Below are 18,833 nucleotides of genomic sequence, written 5' to 3'. Positions count from 1 at the left end.
TATATTCTCCTACATTATGTTAACATTTCTAAAAACGTCAAAGTGTTTTCTTTCCAATGGTACCAATTATATGCATATGCTGGCTTCAGGGCCTGAGCTACAGGCAGTTTACTTTGGGCACGTCATTCAGGTGGAAATTGAGAGAAAAAGGCCTAGCCCTAAGAAGTTTTTAACCGGGGCAGCTCTAGCAGGGCAGCAATTTTACGAACTGACTTGTTGGAAAGGTGGCATCCTATGACGGTGCCACATTGAAAGTCACTGAGCTCTTCAGTAAGGCCATTCTACTTCTAATGTTTGTCTATGGAGATTGCATGGCTGAAATAGCCAAATCCACTAATTGGAAGGGGTGTCCACATACTTTTATATATATATTGTATTTAATCAGCAGACCATTAATCGTTTATGAAATGTAATGTTGTTAACCAAAACAACATGTCTTCTTTTCCTACAGATCCTCCATGGGCTCCTGGTAAGCCAACCGTCAAAGACGTGGCCAAGACCTCTGCCTTCCTACAGTGGACCAAGCCTGAGCATGACGGTGGTGCCAAGATCGAGGGCTACATCATTGAGCTCCTGAAGAGTGGAACTGAGCAGTGGGTCCGTGTTTCAGAAGGAATCAATATCCTGGAGCACTTCCTGAGAGGCCTGATGGACAGACAGGAGTACTCCTTCAGGGTCATTGCAGTCAACATCGCTGGGGAGAGTGATCCCAGCGAGCCTAGCGATCCAGTTCTGTGCAAGGAGAGACTCAGTAAGTAGCTGACTGCGTTCCAAATGGCACCCTATTCCCTTTAATGTTATGGTCACAAGTAGTGTACTATATAGGGAATAGAGTGTCATTTGTGACACACGACTGAGATCATTTCCATCTGAAGCGGTTCAGTGTGTCATGGTTGGTTGACTGAGTTGATGGTTGATGATGATGCATTCATTTTCCAGATCCTCCTACACCCCCACGCTGGCTGGATGTCATCAACATTTCCAGTAACAGTGCTGAGCTGAAGTGGACAGTACCAGAGAAGGATGGTGGTTCACCCATCACCAACTACATTGTTGAGAAGAGGGACGTCAGGCGTAAGGGCTGGCAGGCAGTGGACACTACTGTGAAGGAGCTGAAGTACACTGTCACTCCACTGAATGAAGGCTCCCTCTATGTGTTCCGTGTGGCTGCTGAGAATGCTGTTGGACCCAGTGAATTCTGTGAACTGGAAGACTCCATTATGGCTAAAGATACTTTCAGTAAGATCATAGTTAATGTTTATAGTGTTACTGTATGTAACTAGTGTTCACTAGTCCATTTCTAAGTACTGTTTCCTATTTTCAGCTACCCCTGGACCACCATATAATCTCTCTGTCCATGGAGTGTCAAAGAGACATGTTGACTTGCAGTGGGACGCCCCCAAGAATGATGGTGGCAAACCAGTTCTGAGGTAAACTTTGGTCAACTCTAGTGTTATAGGAGTGTCATAGAGTGTACTTTTGTCGTATAAGCATGTTTATAACATTTGGCAATATTTTATTCTATTAGATACTCAATTGAAAAGAAGGAGAAACTGGGCACCCGCTGGGTGAAGTGTGGTAAGACCTCAGGTGCTGACTGCAAGTACAGAGTGACAGACGTCATTGAAGGAACCGAGGTTCAGTTCCTGGTTCGTGCTGAGAATGAGGCCGGTGTTGGACACCCTAGTGAACCAACAGAAATCATTGCTATTGAAGATCCAACAGGTGGGTTTTTATCTGTTTTTAAAGTAAAAACACTGTGTTTTATGGCTAAATTTGTTTGACTTGCATGAGTAATTTATAATTGATAGTCTATTTACCAACGAAGAAACCCACATCTGCAATATTATAATTCTTGTCTTTGTATTGTTTTTTATAGGTGTACCCTCTCCTCCAATTGAGCTTCACATCACTGAAGCCAGCAGAGACCATTTGTGTATTGCTTGGAGACCACCAGAGAGAACTGGCGGCAGCCCTGTAACTGGCTACCATATCGAGCTCTGTGAGGCTGGTACTGAGAAGTGGATGAGAATCAATTCTCGCCCAATCAAGGAGCTCAAATACAAAACAGAGGAGGGCATCATCCCAGAGAAACAATACGTCCTGAGAGTCCGTGCCATAAACTCTGTTGGAGTTAGTGAGCCATCTGATATCTCTGAGAAGGTCTATGCCAAGGACTCTGACTGTAAGTAAACCTTCCATAATGTATATTTCCGTTTCCAGAGATATATTATATACTGATATCTGATTATACTATATTTTTCCCTCCTGAAGGCATCCCAATCCTTGAGTTCCAGACTAAGGACATTGTGATTGTTGAGGGAGAGAAGTGGTATCTCCCCATCCCATTCAGAGCAGTGCCCAAACCCAAGATCACCTGGCACAAAGACGGAAAGGAGCTGAAGGACGATGAGAGAATGACCTTCAGACAGGAGTACCTCTCCTGCCATCTGGAGATCGAGAGCTGTCTGCATGCAGACGCCGGCCAGTACAAGGTCACACTGGAGAACTCCTTGGGAACTAGCAGCGGAACAATCAATGTTAAAGTTGTTGGTACGTTTGTGTCAAAATAAAATATATTATTACTTCCATATTCCATGGTGTCCCTAATAGTGTAATCATTACATTTGACATAAATACTCTATTTGGTTGAAAATATTAGAAATATGATTTACTAGCACCAGCATACTACAACTATCAAGATCAAATCTTCATATCCATGTTTGTTTTGACAGGCCTGCCCGGTCCCTGCAAAGACATTGTTGCCAGTGAAATCACCAAGAGCTCTTGCAAGATTTCCTGGGATCCTCCCAACTATGATGGTGGCAGCCCTGTTCTCCACTATGTGCTACAGCGCAGAGAGGCAGGCCGGAGGACCTATGTCAACATGATGTCTGGAGAGAACAAAGTCAGCTGGCCCGTCAAGGATCTGATCCCCAATGGAGAGTACTACTTCCGGGTCAAAGCTGTCAACAAGATTGGTGGTGGGGAGTACCTTGAGCTCCGCAACCCCGTGATCGCAGAGGATCAGAAACGTGAGTGAAATATTTATTTTGTGTCCAAGAAACGCCTTAAATGAATAACAGGTGCGAACCTTGCTCACAAGTCAAAGTTGATGATTTTATTTTCCAAGAAAGACTAAATTTCTAAAGAGTTGTATTGGATTTATTAAGTGTTCCTTGTTCAATATTTCAGAGCGCCCTGACCCTCCATTAGATGTTGAGACCCACAACCCTACTTCTAAGACTATCACCCTCACATGGAAACCACCTATGTATGATGGGGGCTGCAAGATTATGGGCTACGTTCTGGAGATGATGATGAAGGGTGATGAGAACTTCACAAGATGCAACGACTTCCTTGTGCCTGTGCTGTCCTACACAGTGAGGAATCTCAGGGAGGGAAAACAATACCAGTTCCGTGTACGAGCTGAGAACGCTGCCGGAGTCAGCGACCCATCACGCAGCACACCAATAGTGAAGGCTTCTGATGCTGTTGGTAAGGAAGGATACATCTTATTCAAACCATCACAATTCAAAACAATGATACGATTTTTCAGCCAGGTCATTTGTAATTTCTAAATGTGGTTGTTTTCTTTTCTTTTCAGAAACACCCAAGGTGTTCCTCAGTGGAAGCCTGCAGTCCGGTATGAGCATTAAGAGAGGTGCTGAGATCAGACTGGACGCCAACATCTCTGGATCCCCATACCCTCAAATCACATGGTATAGGAACGACGTGGTCATCAGACCTGAAGCCATGAAGAAGAGACCAGAGAAACCCTTTGTTAAGAAGAAGGAGGTGAAGAAGGAGGAAAAGAAGGAAGTGAAGGAAGGAGAAAAGAAGGAAGTCAAGGAGGGAGAGGTTGAGACTCCAGCTGCAGAGGCCCCAGCTGCAGAGCCTGCCCATGAAGAGCCTGAGGAGGAACTCCCTGACTACCCAACCCTCCAGGAACGTCTCACCATCCATGACAAGAAGAGGGGAGAATCCTCTTGCATTGTCAGGGACACCATCAGGGGTGACCATGGCGTGTACACTATCAAGGTCGAGAACGACCATGGTATTGCCTCTGCAACTTGTGAAGTCAATGTGCTAGGTGAGATATAATATTTTATTCATATTTTTTTTTAATTAATTTAGTGGTGTTGTTGAAGCTCATAGTTATTTTCCAACCACATTTTGAAAACGTAATATATCAATCAATCAAGTTTATTTTATATAGCCCTTCGTACATCAGCTAATATCTCGAAGTGCTGTACAGAAACCCAGCCTAAAACCCCAAACAGCAAGCAATGCAGGTGTAGAAGCACGGTGGCTAGGAAAAACTCCCTAGAAAGGCCAAAACCTAGGAAGAAACCTAGAGAGGAACCAGGCTATGAGGGGTGGCCAGTCCTCTTCTGGCTGTGCCGGGTGGAGATTATAACAGAACATGGCCAAGATGTTCAAAATGTTCATAAATGACAAGCATGGTCAAATAATAATCAGGAATAAATGTCAGTTGGCTTTTCATAGCCGATAATTAAGAGTTGAAAACAGCAGGTCTGGGACAGGTAGGGGTTCCATAACCGCAGGCAGAACAGTTGAAACTGGGACAGCAGCAAGGCCAGGTGGATTGGGGACAGCAAGGAGTCATCATGCCCGGTAGTCCTGACGTATGGTCCTAGGGCTCAGTTCCTCCGAGAGAGAGAAAGAAAGAGAGAAGGAGAGAATTAGAGAGAGCCAAGATGTTCAAAATGTTCATAAATGACAAGCATGGTCAAATAATAATCAGGAATAAATGTCAGTTGGCTTTTCATAGCCGATCATTAAGAGTTGAAAACAGCAGGTCTGGGACAGGTAGGGGTTCCATAACTGCAGGCAGAACAGTTTAAACTGGAACAGCAGCAAGGCCAGGTGGACTGGGGACAGCAAGGAGTCATCATGCCCAGTAGTCCTGACGTATGGTCCTAGGGCTCAGGTCCTCCGAGAGAGAGAAAGAAAGAGAGAAGGAGAGAATTAGAGAGAGCATACTTAAATTCACACAGGACACTGGATAAGACAGGAGAAGTACTCCAGATATAACCAACTGGCCCTAGCCCCCCGACACAAACTACTGCAGCATAAATACTGGAGGCTGAGACAGGAGGGGTCAGGAGACACTGTGGCCCCATCCGATGATACCCCCGGACAGGGCCAAACAGGAAGGATATAACCCCACCCACTTTGCCAAAGCACAGCCCCCGCACCACTAGAGGGATATATAAAACCTCTTATTTTACTTTTTACAGATGCACCTGGTCCTGCAATCAACTTCAGGTTTGAGGAGATCAGGAAGAACTCTGTCATCTGCAAGTGGGATCCTCCCATGGATGATGGTGGCAGTGAGATACTGAACTACACATTGGAAAGGAAGGACAACTCCAAGGTGGAGATCGGATGGATCACCGTAACCTCAACGCTCAGAGGATGTAGATACCCAGTGACCAAACTGATAGAGAAGAAGGAGTACATCTTCCGTGTCACTGCTGAGAACAAGTTTGGTCCTGGACCACCATGTATCTCTAAGCCAATTATTGCCAAGGATCCATTTGGTAAATAATGTATTTTAAAGAGTTTTATCATGTCTATAACATTCAAAATCAGGTTGAAATAATGATGTCAGTTCAACCAGTTTTGCACATCTGGGTTAGTCGTGATTGTACTTTGTTCTTACAACTGTGATGTTCACTTCTTATTCTAGACCCACCAGAGGCTCCAGAGAAGCCTGAGATTGACGGCATCACAGCCAACTCCATGCTGGTTACCTGGGAGGCGCCAAATGACATGGGCAGCCCCATCCTTGGTTACTGGGTGGAGCGTCGTGAGATCAACAGCACCCATTGGACCAGAGTCAACCGGGTAATTTTGGAGGATACAGAAATGAATGTGGAAGGCCTACTGGAGGGTCTGACATATATCTTCAGGGTGGCTGCTGAGAACCAAGCTGGGCCTGGGAAGTTCAGCGTCCCGTCTGATCCCATGACATGCCAGGATCCAATCTGTAAGTCAACAAGATTATGATACGATACCTTTTATTGTCCATTTGCATGGAAATTCATTTTGTGAGTTTAAGCATACAAAATGCACAACATCAATAAAATATAATACAACACAATGATTCATTGTGATTAAGTTTCATTGTTGAACAATGATCAAATACAATATGTTATTGTTGATGTGTTTGTCCCATAGTGCCACCTGGACCACCGTTCCCAAGAATCCTTGACACCACTGAGTCTTCCATTGATGTGGAATGGGATCCTCCTGCCTCCAATGGAGGTGGAGACATCCTGGGATACCATGTTGACAAGACCCTAGCAGGCACCAATGACTGGTCCCGCTCCACAGAGAGACCCTGGAAGACCCGGGCCTTCACTGTGTATGGAGTCAGAGAAGGAGCCAAGTACCTGGTCCGTGTGATCGCAGTCAATGGAGCTGGTGAAGGAACTCCTGGCTTGACTGAATCAGTCTTTGTCAGAGATCCTAAAGGTACAGTAACCAATGATCAAAAAGCTTATTCAAAACAAGGACAACAAACGTATGCTTAATACATTAACAACAGTGGCCTCCATTGGTGTCACATTGAATCAGAGGACAGGCTCATTGTAATCGCTGGAACGAAATGAATGGAATAATATCAAATACCACTGTTCCTTCCATTCCATTCCAGCCATTACTATTGTCGTTCTCCCTTCATTAACCTCCATGGATATTCAAGTGACTTTGGGTATTTGAAAGCACTATATAAGTCCTGTGTATTATTATTATTATTAAAACATAGCTAACGTCACTGAATATTGATTGTGTCTACAGAGGCTCCAGTGGTAGAGTTGGATCTCACTGTGAGGAATGGCGTAATGATCAGAGCTGGGGAGCCACTGATTCTGCCTGCCCTGGTCACTGGTAAACCTCCTCCAGACATCAAATGGACCAAAGATGACGGTCCACCTGAAAAAGACCATGTCCAGATAGAAAATGTTGGAAAGGAAAGCACTCTCAGTATCAAGGCCGCCACGAGAAAGGATCCTGGCAAATACCAGATCAGTGCAAGAAATAGCAGCGGAATCAAGTCTACATGGACAAGGGTTGATGTCATGGGTAAGTGTTTTGATGAATTCTCTATTAGCTATGATTTCACAGTATGCCATTTTGGGCATATTTCACATTTGGTTGTACTTTGATGATGTAAAGCTAGGATTTGGGTTAATGAATAGTCTGTTTGTTAATACTTAATAGAACATCTATAAAAACATCTATTGTGGATTATCCAAAGAGTAATAATGTCGCCTTAAATGTTGTTGGCCTGCGATAGACTAGTACCCTTTCCAGGGGATGTACTTCAAGCTACCTCACGCTACAGATACAGGAGATAGGCTCCTAACCTATTGTCCATTCTGGCTCGGACAAAGCTACCTACTTACTTACTCACATATTGTACTTGGATGTAACACTTTGACCTGTCCTCTGTCAGATGTTCCCGGGCCTGTGCTGGACCTGAAACCTGTGGTGGTAACCAGGAAACTGATGATTCTGAACTGGTCCGATCCTGATGACGACGGTGGCAGTGATCTGACCGGCTTCATCATTGAGAGAAGAGATCCCAAGATGCACACGTGGAGACAGCCCATCGAGACACCCTCATCTAAGTGTGAGATTGTGGGTATTGTTGAAGGACAGGAGTACATCTTCCGGGTTGTGGCGAAGAACAAGTTTGGCTGTGGCCCTCCTGTTGATCTGGGCCCTATTTCTGCAGTGGATCCTAAAGGTAATGTCTACATTTTGTTGATTCATGCAAATGTTTTTCTGTGCAGGTCAGATCATTAATAGAGGTTAATCATTCTATATTTTAATTGAAGCTCCACCAACTTCGCCTGAGAGGTTCCACTACACTGAGAGGACAAAGTCTTCCATCAGCCTTGCATGGAGACCTCCCCGCAACGATGGAGGCAGTCCAATCGTGGGCTACTTTGTTGAGAAGAAGAAGCACGATGCCCCAGCATTTGAGCCTTGTAACACAGAGATGTGCAAGGACCTCTTCATGACCGTCGATAACCTTGAGGAGCTGTTTATGTATGAGTTCCGTGTCAAGGCTGTCAATTTGATTGGACCAAGTGAACCTGGAATTCCACTCACCATTGTCATTCAAGATGATGAAGGTTAGTCCTCCGAGTTCTATGGTCTTGGTATTTGTCCTATATGCTAAAATGGTAAACATGTTGAATTGAATTGGACTTGATTGATTTTAATTGGACTGAATTGAATTGAATAAACTTGTCACTGAGTTGCTCCTTCTATTTCAGTTCCTCCTACTGTGAGGATGTTAAAGACCTTCAAGGGAGATGCCATCACCGTCAAGAAGGGAGAGCCTATTGAAATCCCTGCTGAGGTGACTGGTCTTCCAATGCCCAAGGTTGAATGGTTGAAGGATGAAGTCATTATTGCAGAGCCCACTGAGACTCTGTTGTTGGACACCAAGGAGATCAACAGAATCCAGTCCAACACCAAGCTTAGTATCCCTGCAGCAGCCAGATTGGACAAAGGCATCTTTACAGTGACTGCCTCCAACCGTCTTGGGTCAGCTAGTCACACCATCAAGGTTAATGTGTTAGGTAAGTGGTCTGATATTATGTATGTTGTTTGCTGTATGAATCAGTAAAGTCAAAGCCGTTAGCTCACTTTTCTGTAAGAAAATATCCATACAAATTAGCAAAAATAAGATATTTTAGTCTGTCTACTGTAGTCTGACTTTTTTTCATTGAATTGTTGCGTTGTCATTATAAGGGTAACAATATTAATCCTCTCTCTTGTTTACAGACCGTCCTCTGCCACCAAGGAATGTGAATATTGGTAACATCAAGGCTGAGTCCTGCAAGCTGACCTGGGACGCCCCAGAGGACGACGGGGGAAGTGAGCTCACTAACTACATCGTTGAGAAGCTGGACATTCTTCCTGAGGTGGAACCTGAAGAAGAATATGAGGATTCTGAGGATGAGGAGCCTAAGCCTAAATCTGAGCCTAGACCCATTCCTGTATGGACGGTGATCACCAACAGCATCATTGAGAAACGACTCGGGGTCAGTATAAAACAGATTGAATATATTATGTTTGGTAACACTTGAGTTAAAACCCGCCGGTATAATGCTTCATAGCAGGTCATGAGCATGTATGGTAGAGGTCTTCACTGGTCCACCTGTTCCCGAATACCTGAAACCAGCAGTTTCTCTTTCCCCCGCGCATTAACAGCTCTGGTTGATAACGTAGCTAAAACAATTATTTTCTGCTGCTTCCCTCACTTGGATCTGACCGGACCCGACAGGGTCTATACGGGGTTGGGTCTGATTGTCCTTGGGTTAGTTCGGACCAGGTCTATATCTTGAAAAAAATATTTATTCAGGTAGGGTACGGGTAGGAATGCCCCTGTCTATTTTCAACTTTTTGGTGCTTGTGAAGAACTCTAATGTATGGGCCTTAATAATGAGACATATAATATGCTATGTCTCTCTATATATCAAAAGAAACAACAAAGATTGTAATATGTTAAGACAGTTGCATGAATGCTTATAGTGGACTTAATTGAATCGTTTAATCATTTACTCAATGTTCCCAAATGTCTTCTCAAAGGTTTGGAATCTGGAAACCGGTAGCCAGTACCAGTTCAGAGTGAGAGCAGAGAACAAGTATGGACAGAGTGACGCCTGCGAAACAGAGGCCACCGTCATCAAGGATCTGTACGGACTCCCTGGTCCTCCAGAGAAACCAAAGATCGCAGAGCACACCAGGTCCTCCATGCTTGTGACATGGGACCCTCCACGAGACAACGGTGGATCCACTATCTCTGGCTACTGGCTGGAGAAGAGGGAGAAAGGTTCGTCTTATTGGGCCCGGGTAAATAAAGCCCCAGTGACCAAGCGCGGCCCTAAGGGCTGGGAGTTCCTGGTCGTTCGTATGATTGAGGGGTCCGCATATGAGTTCCGTGTCATGGCTGTCAATGTTGCCGGTATTGGACCCCCCAGTGGACCTTCCGATCCTGCAAATGCAGTGGACCCTCTTAGTAAGTATCATTTTCCCTTTTTCTACAGGTTATAATATGTATATTTATAGAAATAAAAATAACATTAGTATTCATTTAGCTGCTTTGGAAATTGTATTGAAGAATATGTAAGTATGTGCCCTATTGAGAGACTCAGGAATACCTTGTAATGACCAGAGATGGTGACCTTGATGTTTTCCCTCTGTGCCCCACAGTGAAACCCGGCATGCCAGCACCACCAGAGGTCGCAGACAAAACCAAGCACAGTGTCAGCCTCACATGGTCTCCACCTGAAAAAGACGGGGGAAGCCCCATCAAGGGTTACATCGTTGAGATCCAGGATGAAGGCAGCTCTTTCTGGAACAGGATCACAGATCTAGATACTCTGCATGAGACCACAGAGCTCACTGTCCCAAGTCTCAAAGAGCTGAAACACTACAAGTTCAGAGTCACAGCTGTCAATGACATCGGCGAGTCTGACCCAAGTCCCAAGACTGAAGTACTAATTGAGGACATACATGGTAATTAGACCTACTTATTTATCTATTTTAATTTGAAAAGGTATGTTTTTATGCGTGTTAGCAGTCAAGTTTTCAAGAGAAAGCACTTTCAGTAGAGCAAAAACCTTCCTTGACGCATCATATGATGCAAAACGCATGCAAACAAAATTGGGAATTGTTAATTGATGGCGAAAATACTAAAATATAGTTTTTGAGTGAAGTATTCCTTTAACCAGTAGTCACAAGTTTATTGTTGTTCTTTGTTTTGATGATGCCTTTTTATGTCACAGTGGGGCCGAAGATCCTTATTGATTGCATTGTGGAAGATTTGCTCTGCGTCAGAGCTGGTCATGCCTTCAGAATCCCTGCCACCATCAAAGGGCGTCCCGTTCCTAAGGTGACCTGGGAATACACTGGTCCAGCAAAGACCCACAAGAAGAATCGCCTTCATGTCCTTCCAGTTGATTCAGAGGTAAGGCATTTATATTTGTATTTATTATGGAGGCAGCAGCTACTCTTCCTGGGGTCCAGCAAAATTAAGGAAGTTATACAATTTTTTAAACATTACAATACATTCACAACAGATTTTACAACACATTAAGTGTGTGCCCTCAGGCCACTACTCTACTACCACATATCTACAACACTAAATCCATGTTATCGTGTGTGTGTATGCACGTGTCTGTGCCTGTGTTTGTGTCTCTTCACAGTCCCCGCTGTTCCAAAAGGTGTATTTTTATCTGTTTTTTAAATCTATTTTTACTGCTTGCATCAGTTACTTGATGTGGAATAAAGTTCCATGTAGTCATGGCTCTATGTAGTACTGTGTGCACCTCCCATAGTCTGTTCTGGACTTGGGGACTGTGAAGAGACCTCTGGTGGCATGTCTTATCGGGTATGCATGGGTGTCCGAGCTGTGTGCCAGTAGTTCAAACAGACAGTTCGGTGCATTCAACATGTCAATACCTCTCACAAATACAAGTAGTGATGAAGTCAATCTCTCCTCCACTTTGAGCCAGAAGAGATTGACATGCATAGTACAGATTTATTTATTTATCTGATGTATTTTTATTTAACCTTTATTTAACTAGGCAAGTGAGTTAAGAACAAATTCTTATTTACAATGATGGCGTACCAAAAGTCAAAGACCTCCAGGGACGGAGGATGGGATGATGATTTACATTTTTTTAAATAAAAAACATATAAATATAAGACAAAACACACATCACATAAATAGAGACCTAAGACAACATTTTTTTTACATTTTTTACATTTTAAGTCATTTAGCAGACGCTCTTATCCAGAGCGACTTACAAATTGGTGCATTCACCTTAAGATATCCAGTGGAACAGCCACTTTACAATAGTGCATCTAAATCTTTTAAGGGGGGGGGGGGGGGGGGGGGGGTTAGAAGGATTACTTTATCCTATCCTAGGTATTCCTTAAAGAGGTGGGGTTTCAGGTGTCTCCGGAAGGTGGTGATTGACTCCGCTGACCTGGCGTCGTGAGGGAGTTTGTTCCACCATTGGGGTGCCAGAGCAGCGAACAGTTTTGACTGGGCTGAGCGGGAACTGTACTTCCTCAGAGGTAGGGAGGCGAGCAGGCCAGAGGTGGATGAACGCAGTGCCCTTGTTTGGGTGTAGGGCCTGATCAGAGCCTGAAGGTACGGAGGTGCCGTTCCCCTCACAGCTCCGTAGGCAAGCACCATGGTCTTGTAGCAGATGCGAGCTTCAACTGGAAGCCAGTGGAGAGAGCGGAGGAGCGGGGTGACGTGAGAGAACTTGGGAAGGTTGAACACCAGACGGGCTGCGGCGTTCTGGATGAGTTGTAGGGGTTTAATGGCACAGGCAGGGAGCCCAGCCAACAGCGAGTTGCAGTAATCCAGACGGGAGATGACAAGTGCCTGGATTAGGACCTGCGCCGCTTCCTGTGTGAGGCAGGGTCGTACTCTGCGGATGTTGTAGAGCATGAACCTACAGGAACGGACCACCGCCTTGATGTTAGTTGAGAACGACAGGGTGTTGTCCAGGATCACGCCAAGGTTCTTAGCGCTCTGGGAGGAGGACACAATGGAGTTGTCAACCGTGATGGCGAGATCATGGAACGGGCAGTCCTTCCCCGGGAGGAAGAGCAGCTCCGTCTTGCCGAGGTTCAGCTTGAGGTGGTGATCCGTCATCCACACTGATATGTCTGCCAGACATGCAGAGATGCGATTCGCCACCTGGTTATCAGAAGGGGGAAAGGAGAAGATTAATTGTGTGTCGTCTGCATAGCAATGATAGGAGAGACCATGTGAGGTTATGACAGAGCCAAGTGACTTGGTGTATAGTGAGAATAGGAGAGGGCCTAGAACAGAGCCCTGGGGGACACCAGTGGTGAGAGCACGTGGTGAGGAGACAGATTCTCGCCACGCCACCTGGTAGGAGCGACCTGTCAGGTAGGACGCAATCCAACCGTGGGCCGCGCCGGAGATGCCCAACTCGGAGAGGGTGGAGAGGAGGATCTGATGGTTCACAGTATCAAAGGCAGCCGATAGGTCTAGAAGGATGAGAGCAGAGGAGAGAGAGTTAGCTTTAGCAGTGCGGAGAGCCTCCGTGACACAGAGAAGAGCAGTCTCAGTTGAATGACTAGTCTTGAAACCTGACTGATTTGGATCAAGAAGGTCATTCTGAGAGAGATAGCAGGAGAGCTGGCCAAGGACGGCACGTTCAAGAGTTTTGGAGAGAAAAGAAAGAAGGGATACTGGTCTGTAGTTGTTGACATCGGAGGGATCGAGTGTAGGTTTTTTCAGAAGGGGTGCAACAACAGCATGGTAGCAACACAACATGACAACAACATGGTAGCAAAACAACATGGTAGCAGCACAAAGGACAAGAAGTTAGAGACAACAATACATCACGCAAAGCAGCCAAAACTGTCAATAAGAGTGTCCATGATTGAGTCTTTGAATGAAGAGATTGAGATAAAACTGTCCAGATACAGCTACCATGCATCAAGGTGAAAGGACGTAACACATAACACTTGTTATAAGGCATTGTACAGCTACCATGCATCAAGGTGAAAGGACGTAACACATAACACTTGTTATAAGGCATTGTACAGCTACCATGCATCAAGGTGAAAGGACGTAACACATAACCCTTGTTATAAGGCATTGTACAGCTACCATGCATCAAGGTGAAAGGACGTAACACATAACACTTGTTATAAGGCATTGTACAGCTACCATGCATCAAGGTGAAAGGACGTAACACATAACACTTGTTATAAGGCATTGTACAGCTACCATGCATCAAGGTGAAAGGACGTAACACATAACCCTTGTTATAAGGCATTGTACAGCTACCATGCATCAAGGTGAAAGGACGTAACACATAACACTTGTTATAAGGCATTGTACTGCTACCATGCATCAAGGTGAAAGGACGTAACACATAACCCTTGTTATAAGGCATTGTACTGCTACCATGCATCAAGGTGAAAGGACGTAACACATAACCCTTGTTATAAGGCATTGTACAGCTACCATGCATCAAGGTGAAAGGACGTAACACATAACCCTTGTTATAAGGCATTGTACAGCTACCATGCATCAAGGTGAAAGGACGTAACACATAACCCTTGTTATAAGGCATTGTACTGCTACCATGCATCAAGGTGAAAGGACGTAACACATAACCCTTGTTATAAGGCATTGTACAGCTACCATGCATCAAGGTGAAAGGACGTAACACATAACACTTGTTATAAGGCATTGTACTGCTACCATGCATCAAGGTGAAAGGACGTAACACATAACACTTGTTATAAGGCATTGTACAGCTACCATGCATCAAGGTGAAAGGACGTAACACATAACACTTGTTATAAGGCATTGTACTGCTACCATGCATCAAGGTGAAAGGACGTAACACATAACACTTGTTATAAGGCATTGTACAGCTACCATGCATCAAGGTGAAAGGACGTAACACATAACCCTTGTTATAAGGCATTGTACAGCTACCATGCATCAAGGTGAAAGGACGTAACACATAACCCTTGTTATAAGGCATTGTACAGCTACCATGCATCAAGGTGAAAGGACGTAACACATAACCCTTGTTATAAGGCATTGTACAGCTACCATGCATCAAGGTGAAAGGACGTAACACATAACCCTTGTTATAAGGCATTGTACTGCTACCATGCATCAAGGTGAAAGGACGTAACACATAACCCTTGTTATAAGGCATTGTACAGCTACCATGCATCAAGGTGAAAGGATGTAACACATAACCCTTGTTATAAGGCATTGTACTGCTACCATGCATCAAGGTGAAAGGACGTAACACATAACCCTTGTTATAAGTAGTAAAATAATCACATTGTCTGACCAAGATGTATAAATGTCCTGATTTGATCTTTCTCACCAGGACTAATGACTTAATTTCCTTTGTTTAGATTGAATCTACTGATACTACCTCAAACATCACTGTACCTGTGTGCTTGAGGACCCACTCTGGAAGATACACCATCACAGCCAAGAACAAGGCTGGACAGAAACATGTCAACGTCAGAGTCAATGTTCTCGGTAAGTGTAGTATAAAAGCAATTAATGATGGAAAGGATGGGTACGTGCAAAGCCAGGAAAAATACAAAAGGAGGCTCATATCAAAAAGTATATTGTTGTTTAGGACATGAAACATTTATGAGAAACCCAACACTTCTCATAGAAGACATATTAACGTCTGTTTGACATCTGTTTTCAGACGTGCCTGGTGCTCCTCGAGAGCTCAAAGTGACTGACATCACCAGAGCTACCATGAGGCTGATCTGGAAACTGCCTGCTAACGACGGTGGCGAGAGGATCAAGAGTTACTTCATTGAGAAGAAGAATGTGACAGGAAAGGCCTGGACCATAGTAAACCAGTGCTGTTTCAGCCAGGCCTACGTTGTGGAGGGACTGCTGGAGGGACAGGAGTATGTGTTCCGTGTGCGGGCAGAGAACCGTCTGGGAATGGGACCTTTCACTGAGACCACTGAGCCTGCAAGGGCAAGAGACCCCATCTGTAAGTCACAAATTAATTACTAACAAATAAATATGTACTCATATTTATATGTACGAAATATGTACTTACTCATGTAAGTCACTTTGGAATAAAAGTATTTGCTAAATGGCATATTTTTATTTATTTAACTAGGCAAGTCAGTTGAGAACAAATTCTTATTTACAATGATGGGCTACCGGGGAACAGTGGGTTAACTGCCTTGTTCAGAGGCCGAACGACAGATTTTTACCTTGTCAGCTCGGAGATTCGATCCAGCAACCTTTCGGTTATTGGCCCAACGCTCTAACCACTAGGCTACCTGCCGCCACAAAATTGTCTGCTCCCTGACCGGGAATCGATCCCGGGCAGCGGCGGTGAGAGCGCCAAATCCTAACCACTATATATACAGTAGTAATGATAATACCCACATGAACAAATACTACAGTTTGCTATAGAATACTACAGTACTTACTATAGAATTATATAGTAAACTGCAGTAAAATGTATAATGTATAACACTGTAGTATCTCTCTATCATGTGTAGTACTTACTATAGAATGTTGTATTATACTGTAGGCTCTAAACAAACAGAGTTAAAACTCAAATGGATGACTAGGAAAAGCTCAAACCAAGTTTATTCCCCCAATGTGTCAAACAGCTGCAAAGACAAAGACATATTTACACAAGCAGATATATTTATACCCTCCTACTAGGAGGAGTCAACTCCTTGCACATCTAGATAGCCAATACATCTCTGTTGCTAGTCAGGAACATAATTGGTCCCTCTCACTGATGTAGTCATGGCCCCACCTCCTGCTAGAACCTTCATGGGCGTGGAAATATATGTGTGTGGGATAGGACTGTTCCTTCTCACTTCAATCGACCTGACATTGGGCCGAATTCCTCGCTCCTCCCGAATCCGCGACTGTCCTACTTTATCAGTAACTGAAACCATACTGTTGCCCATTTCCTCGCTCCTTAGGAGCCATTAGATTTAACAATACCACTTTCTGCACTTCCCCTTCCTCATTCAGCAACTTTCTATACACCTAGTTCTTATCCACCCTCCATTGACCCCAACATATACATTCATTATACATGTAAACTAATCAATAAGCTATAGTATGGTAACATGAATAAGTATATTTCAAGCTAGAATCCAACAATACTATAGTAAATACTACAGATTATCCTCAAAAAAACACTGTAGTAAATACTACAGTAATGTCTGCAATGACATTACAGTCCGCAAAAACACTACACATTTTAAACTATAGTAAATACTACAGTATTTAATCTGCCTTTTCTGTAGGTTTTGCTATTAAAATGCTATTTTAGTATTTTCTTCAGGTTTCCTCAAGGAGAAAGCCTCTACTTCTATGTCGAAGATAATAAAACAAAAACACTATAGTAAATACTACAGAAATGTCTGCAAAAACACTACAATAAATACTACGGTATACTACAGTCCGCAAAAACACAACATTAATTACTATAGTATATACTACAGTTTTACTACAGTTTTATTTTACTACAGTATTTATACTATAGTTAACTGTAAATACAGCAGTATACTACAGTTCCAGTTCCATTTTTGCAAAACCCCTACAGTGAATACTACACTAAAGTCTACAAAAACACTACAGTGAATACTATAGTTGTCTACTATAGTATTTTTTATGTGGATATGTACACATAACATTTTGTGAAATGTAGGTTACAAAGTGTACACCTTACTAATACGTTCCCATTCTTTATTCCCATTATCAGACATACCTGATCCCCCAACCCATGTCAAGATCAATCTGGTAACCAAGGATACAGTGACCCTGACATGGGTGCCACCTAAGAACAATGGTGGTTCTCCTGTGACGCACTACATCATTGAGCGCCTGAGCTGGGACACCAGCGGCCCGGAGAAAGAGACGTGGAAGCAGTGTAACAAGCGTAATGTTGAGGAAACCATCTTCATCATTGAAGATCTTAAAAATGGAGGAGAGTATGAGTTCCGCGTCAAGGCTGTGAACGAGGCCGGCCCAAGCAGACCATCTGCTACCGCTGGACCAATCATTATCAAGGACCAGACATGTGAGTGAAAAGTACAGTTAAGAAAAAGTATGAAAGTTAAAGAAAGAAAGAATAAAATATGCTCAGATTGAATGGGCATAAAACACCAACATTTCGGGGGAAAGTGCGTTCTTCAGGGGGACAGCACAGGTATGCTATTGTAAATGCTAAATGAGAGAAGAAAAAACACTTTGATTGACTTGTACTGACTCAATCCTCCATTGTTTAGGTGCTCCAACCATTGAACTGAAGGAACAGATGGAAGGTGAAGAGGGACTAGACGTCCATATTGTGGCTAGGATCCATGGCTGTCCATTCCCCTCCCTCGTATGGCAGAAGGCTCCCATTGCCAAGCCTGAAGACAAAGGTGTAGTGCAATATGATCAGCATGTCAACAAGCTGGTCGTTGATAACAAATGTACGCTGCTGATCCAGCAGTCCAAGAGAGACGACAGCTCCCTGTACACTATCACTGCTAGCAACAGTCTGGGCAAAGCATCTAAGGAAATCAAACTCACTGTTCTAGGTGAGGAATCTCTCTCTGAATTTCTTTATTTCTTTCTGTTTGTTTAGTCTGCTTGATTGTGTTGTAATATGACACCATTGGCTCCTTTTCTTCCTCAACTCAGGACGACCTGGCGTACCTGTCGGGCCAATCGAATTCAAAGAGGTGTTTGCCGAGAGGATAACACTTGCATGGAAACCACCTAGAGATGACGGTGGCTCCAAGGTTACAAACTACGTCGTTGAGAAGCGTGAGGAAAACAGAAAGTCATGGGTGCACGTTTCCGACGACCCCAAAGAAGGCCTGTATACAGTTCAGAGGCTGACTGAGGGCCATGAGTATGAGTTCCGTGTCATGGCTCAGAACAAATATGGAGTTGGACCACCGCTGTACAGCGAACCTGAGAAAGCAAGGAATCTGTTCAGTAAGTTGAATGTACAATTGTATTATCAGCATTTCTAAGTCAATGTCACTGTGGATATATTTCTTATAACCAATTTTTTTATTGTTCCTCTCAACAGCTGTCCCTGGCCAAGTTGAGAAGCCCATAGTGGAAGACGTGACTCTTGAGTCAATGGTGATCATCTGGGACGAGCCAAAATACGATGGTGGATCTCCAGTTAGTGGTTACTGGCTGGAGCGTAAAGAGACGACGGCTAAGCGCTGGACCAAAGTAAACCGCGCCC

General features: G+C 44.0%; 1 protein-coding gene across 1 annotated transcript in view; it reads left to right on the top strand.

Moving 5' to 3' along the window:
* Positions 1-18,833, top strand: part of ttn.2 (titin, tandem duplicate 2) — a 179,301-nt gene that overhangs the window by 95,328 nt on the left and 65,140 nt on the right. The window contains 26 exon segments of the mRNA XM_039006530.1: positions 452-751; positions 940-1,239; positions 1,325-1,430; positions 1,529-1,725; positions 1,880-2,185; positions 2,275-2,553; positions 2,736-3,035; positions 3,196-3,498; positions 3,608-4,093; positions 5,265-5,567; positions 5,717-6,016; positions 6,208-6,504; positions 6,829-7,113; positions 7,487-7,780; positions 7,872-8,171; positions 8,316-8,624; positions 8,830-8,969; positions 9,009-9,089; positions 9,637-10,066; positions 10,261-10,566; positions 10,836-11,017; positions 14,989-15,118; positions 15,297-15,596; positions 17,346-17,663; positions 17,872-18,168; positions 18,272-18,571. Coding sequence (XP_038862458.1) covers positions 452-751; positions 940-1,239; positions 1,325-1,430; positions 1,529-1,725; positions 1,880-2,185; positions 2,275-2,553; positions 2,736-3,035; positions 3,196-3,498; positions 3,608-4,093; positions 5,265-5,567; positions 5,717-6,016; positions 6,208-6,504; positions 6,829-7,113; positions 7,487-7,780; positions 7,872-8,171; positions 8,316-8,624; positions 8,830-8,969; positions 9,009-9,089; positions 9,637-10,066; positions 10,261-10,566; positions 10,836-11,017; positions 14,989-15,118; positions 15,297-15,596; positions 17,346-17,663; positions 17,872-18,168; positions 18,272-18,571 — 7,149 coding nt within the window.

This window comes from Salvelinus namaycush, chromosome 13, assembly GCF_016432855.1.
Source record: "Salvelinus namaycush isolate Seneca chromosome 13, SaNama_1.0, whole genome shotgun sequence".
NCBI classification, from domain to species: Eukaryota; Metazoa; Chordata; class Actinopteri; order Salmoniformes; family Salmonidae; genus Salvelinus; species Salvelinus namaycush.
Note: the sequence above shows the minus strand (reverse complement) of the source record. Positions and strands in the feature narration are given on the sequence as shown.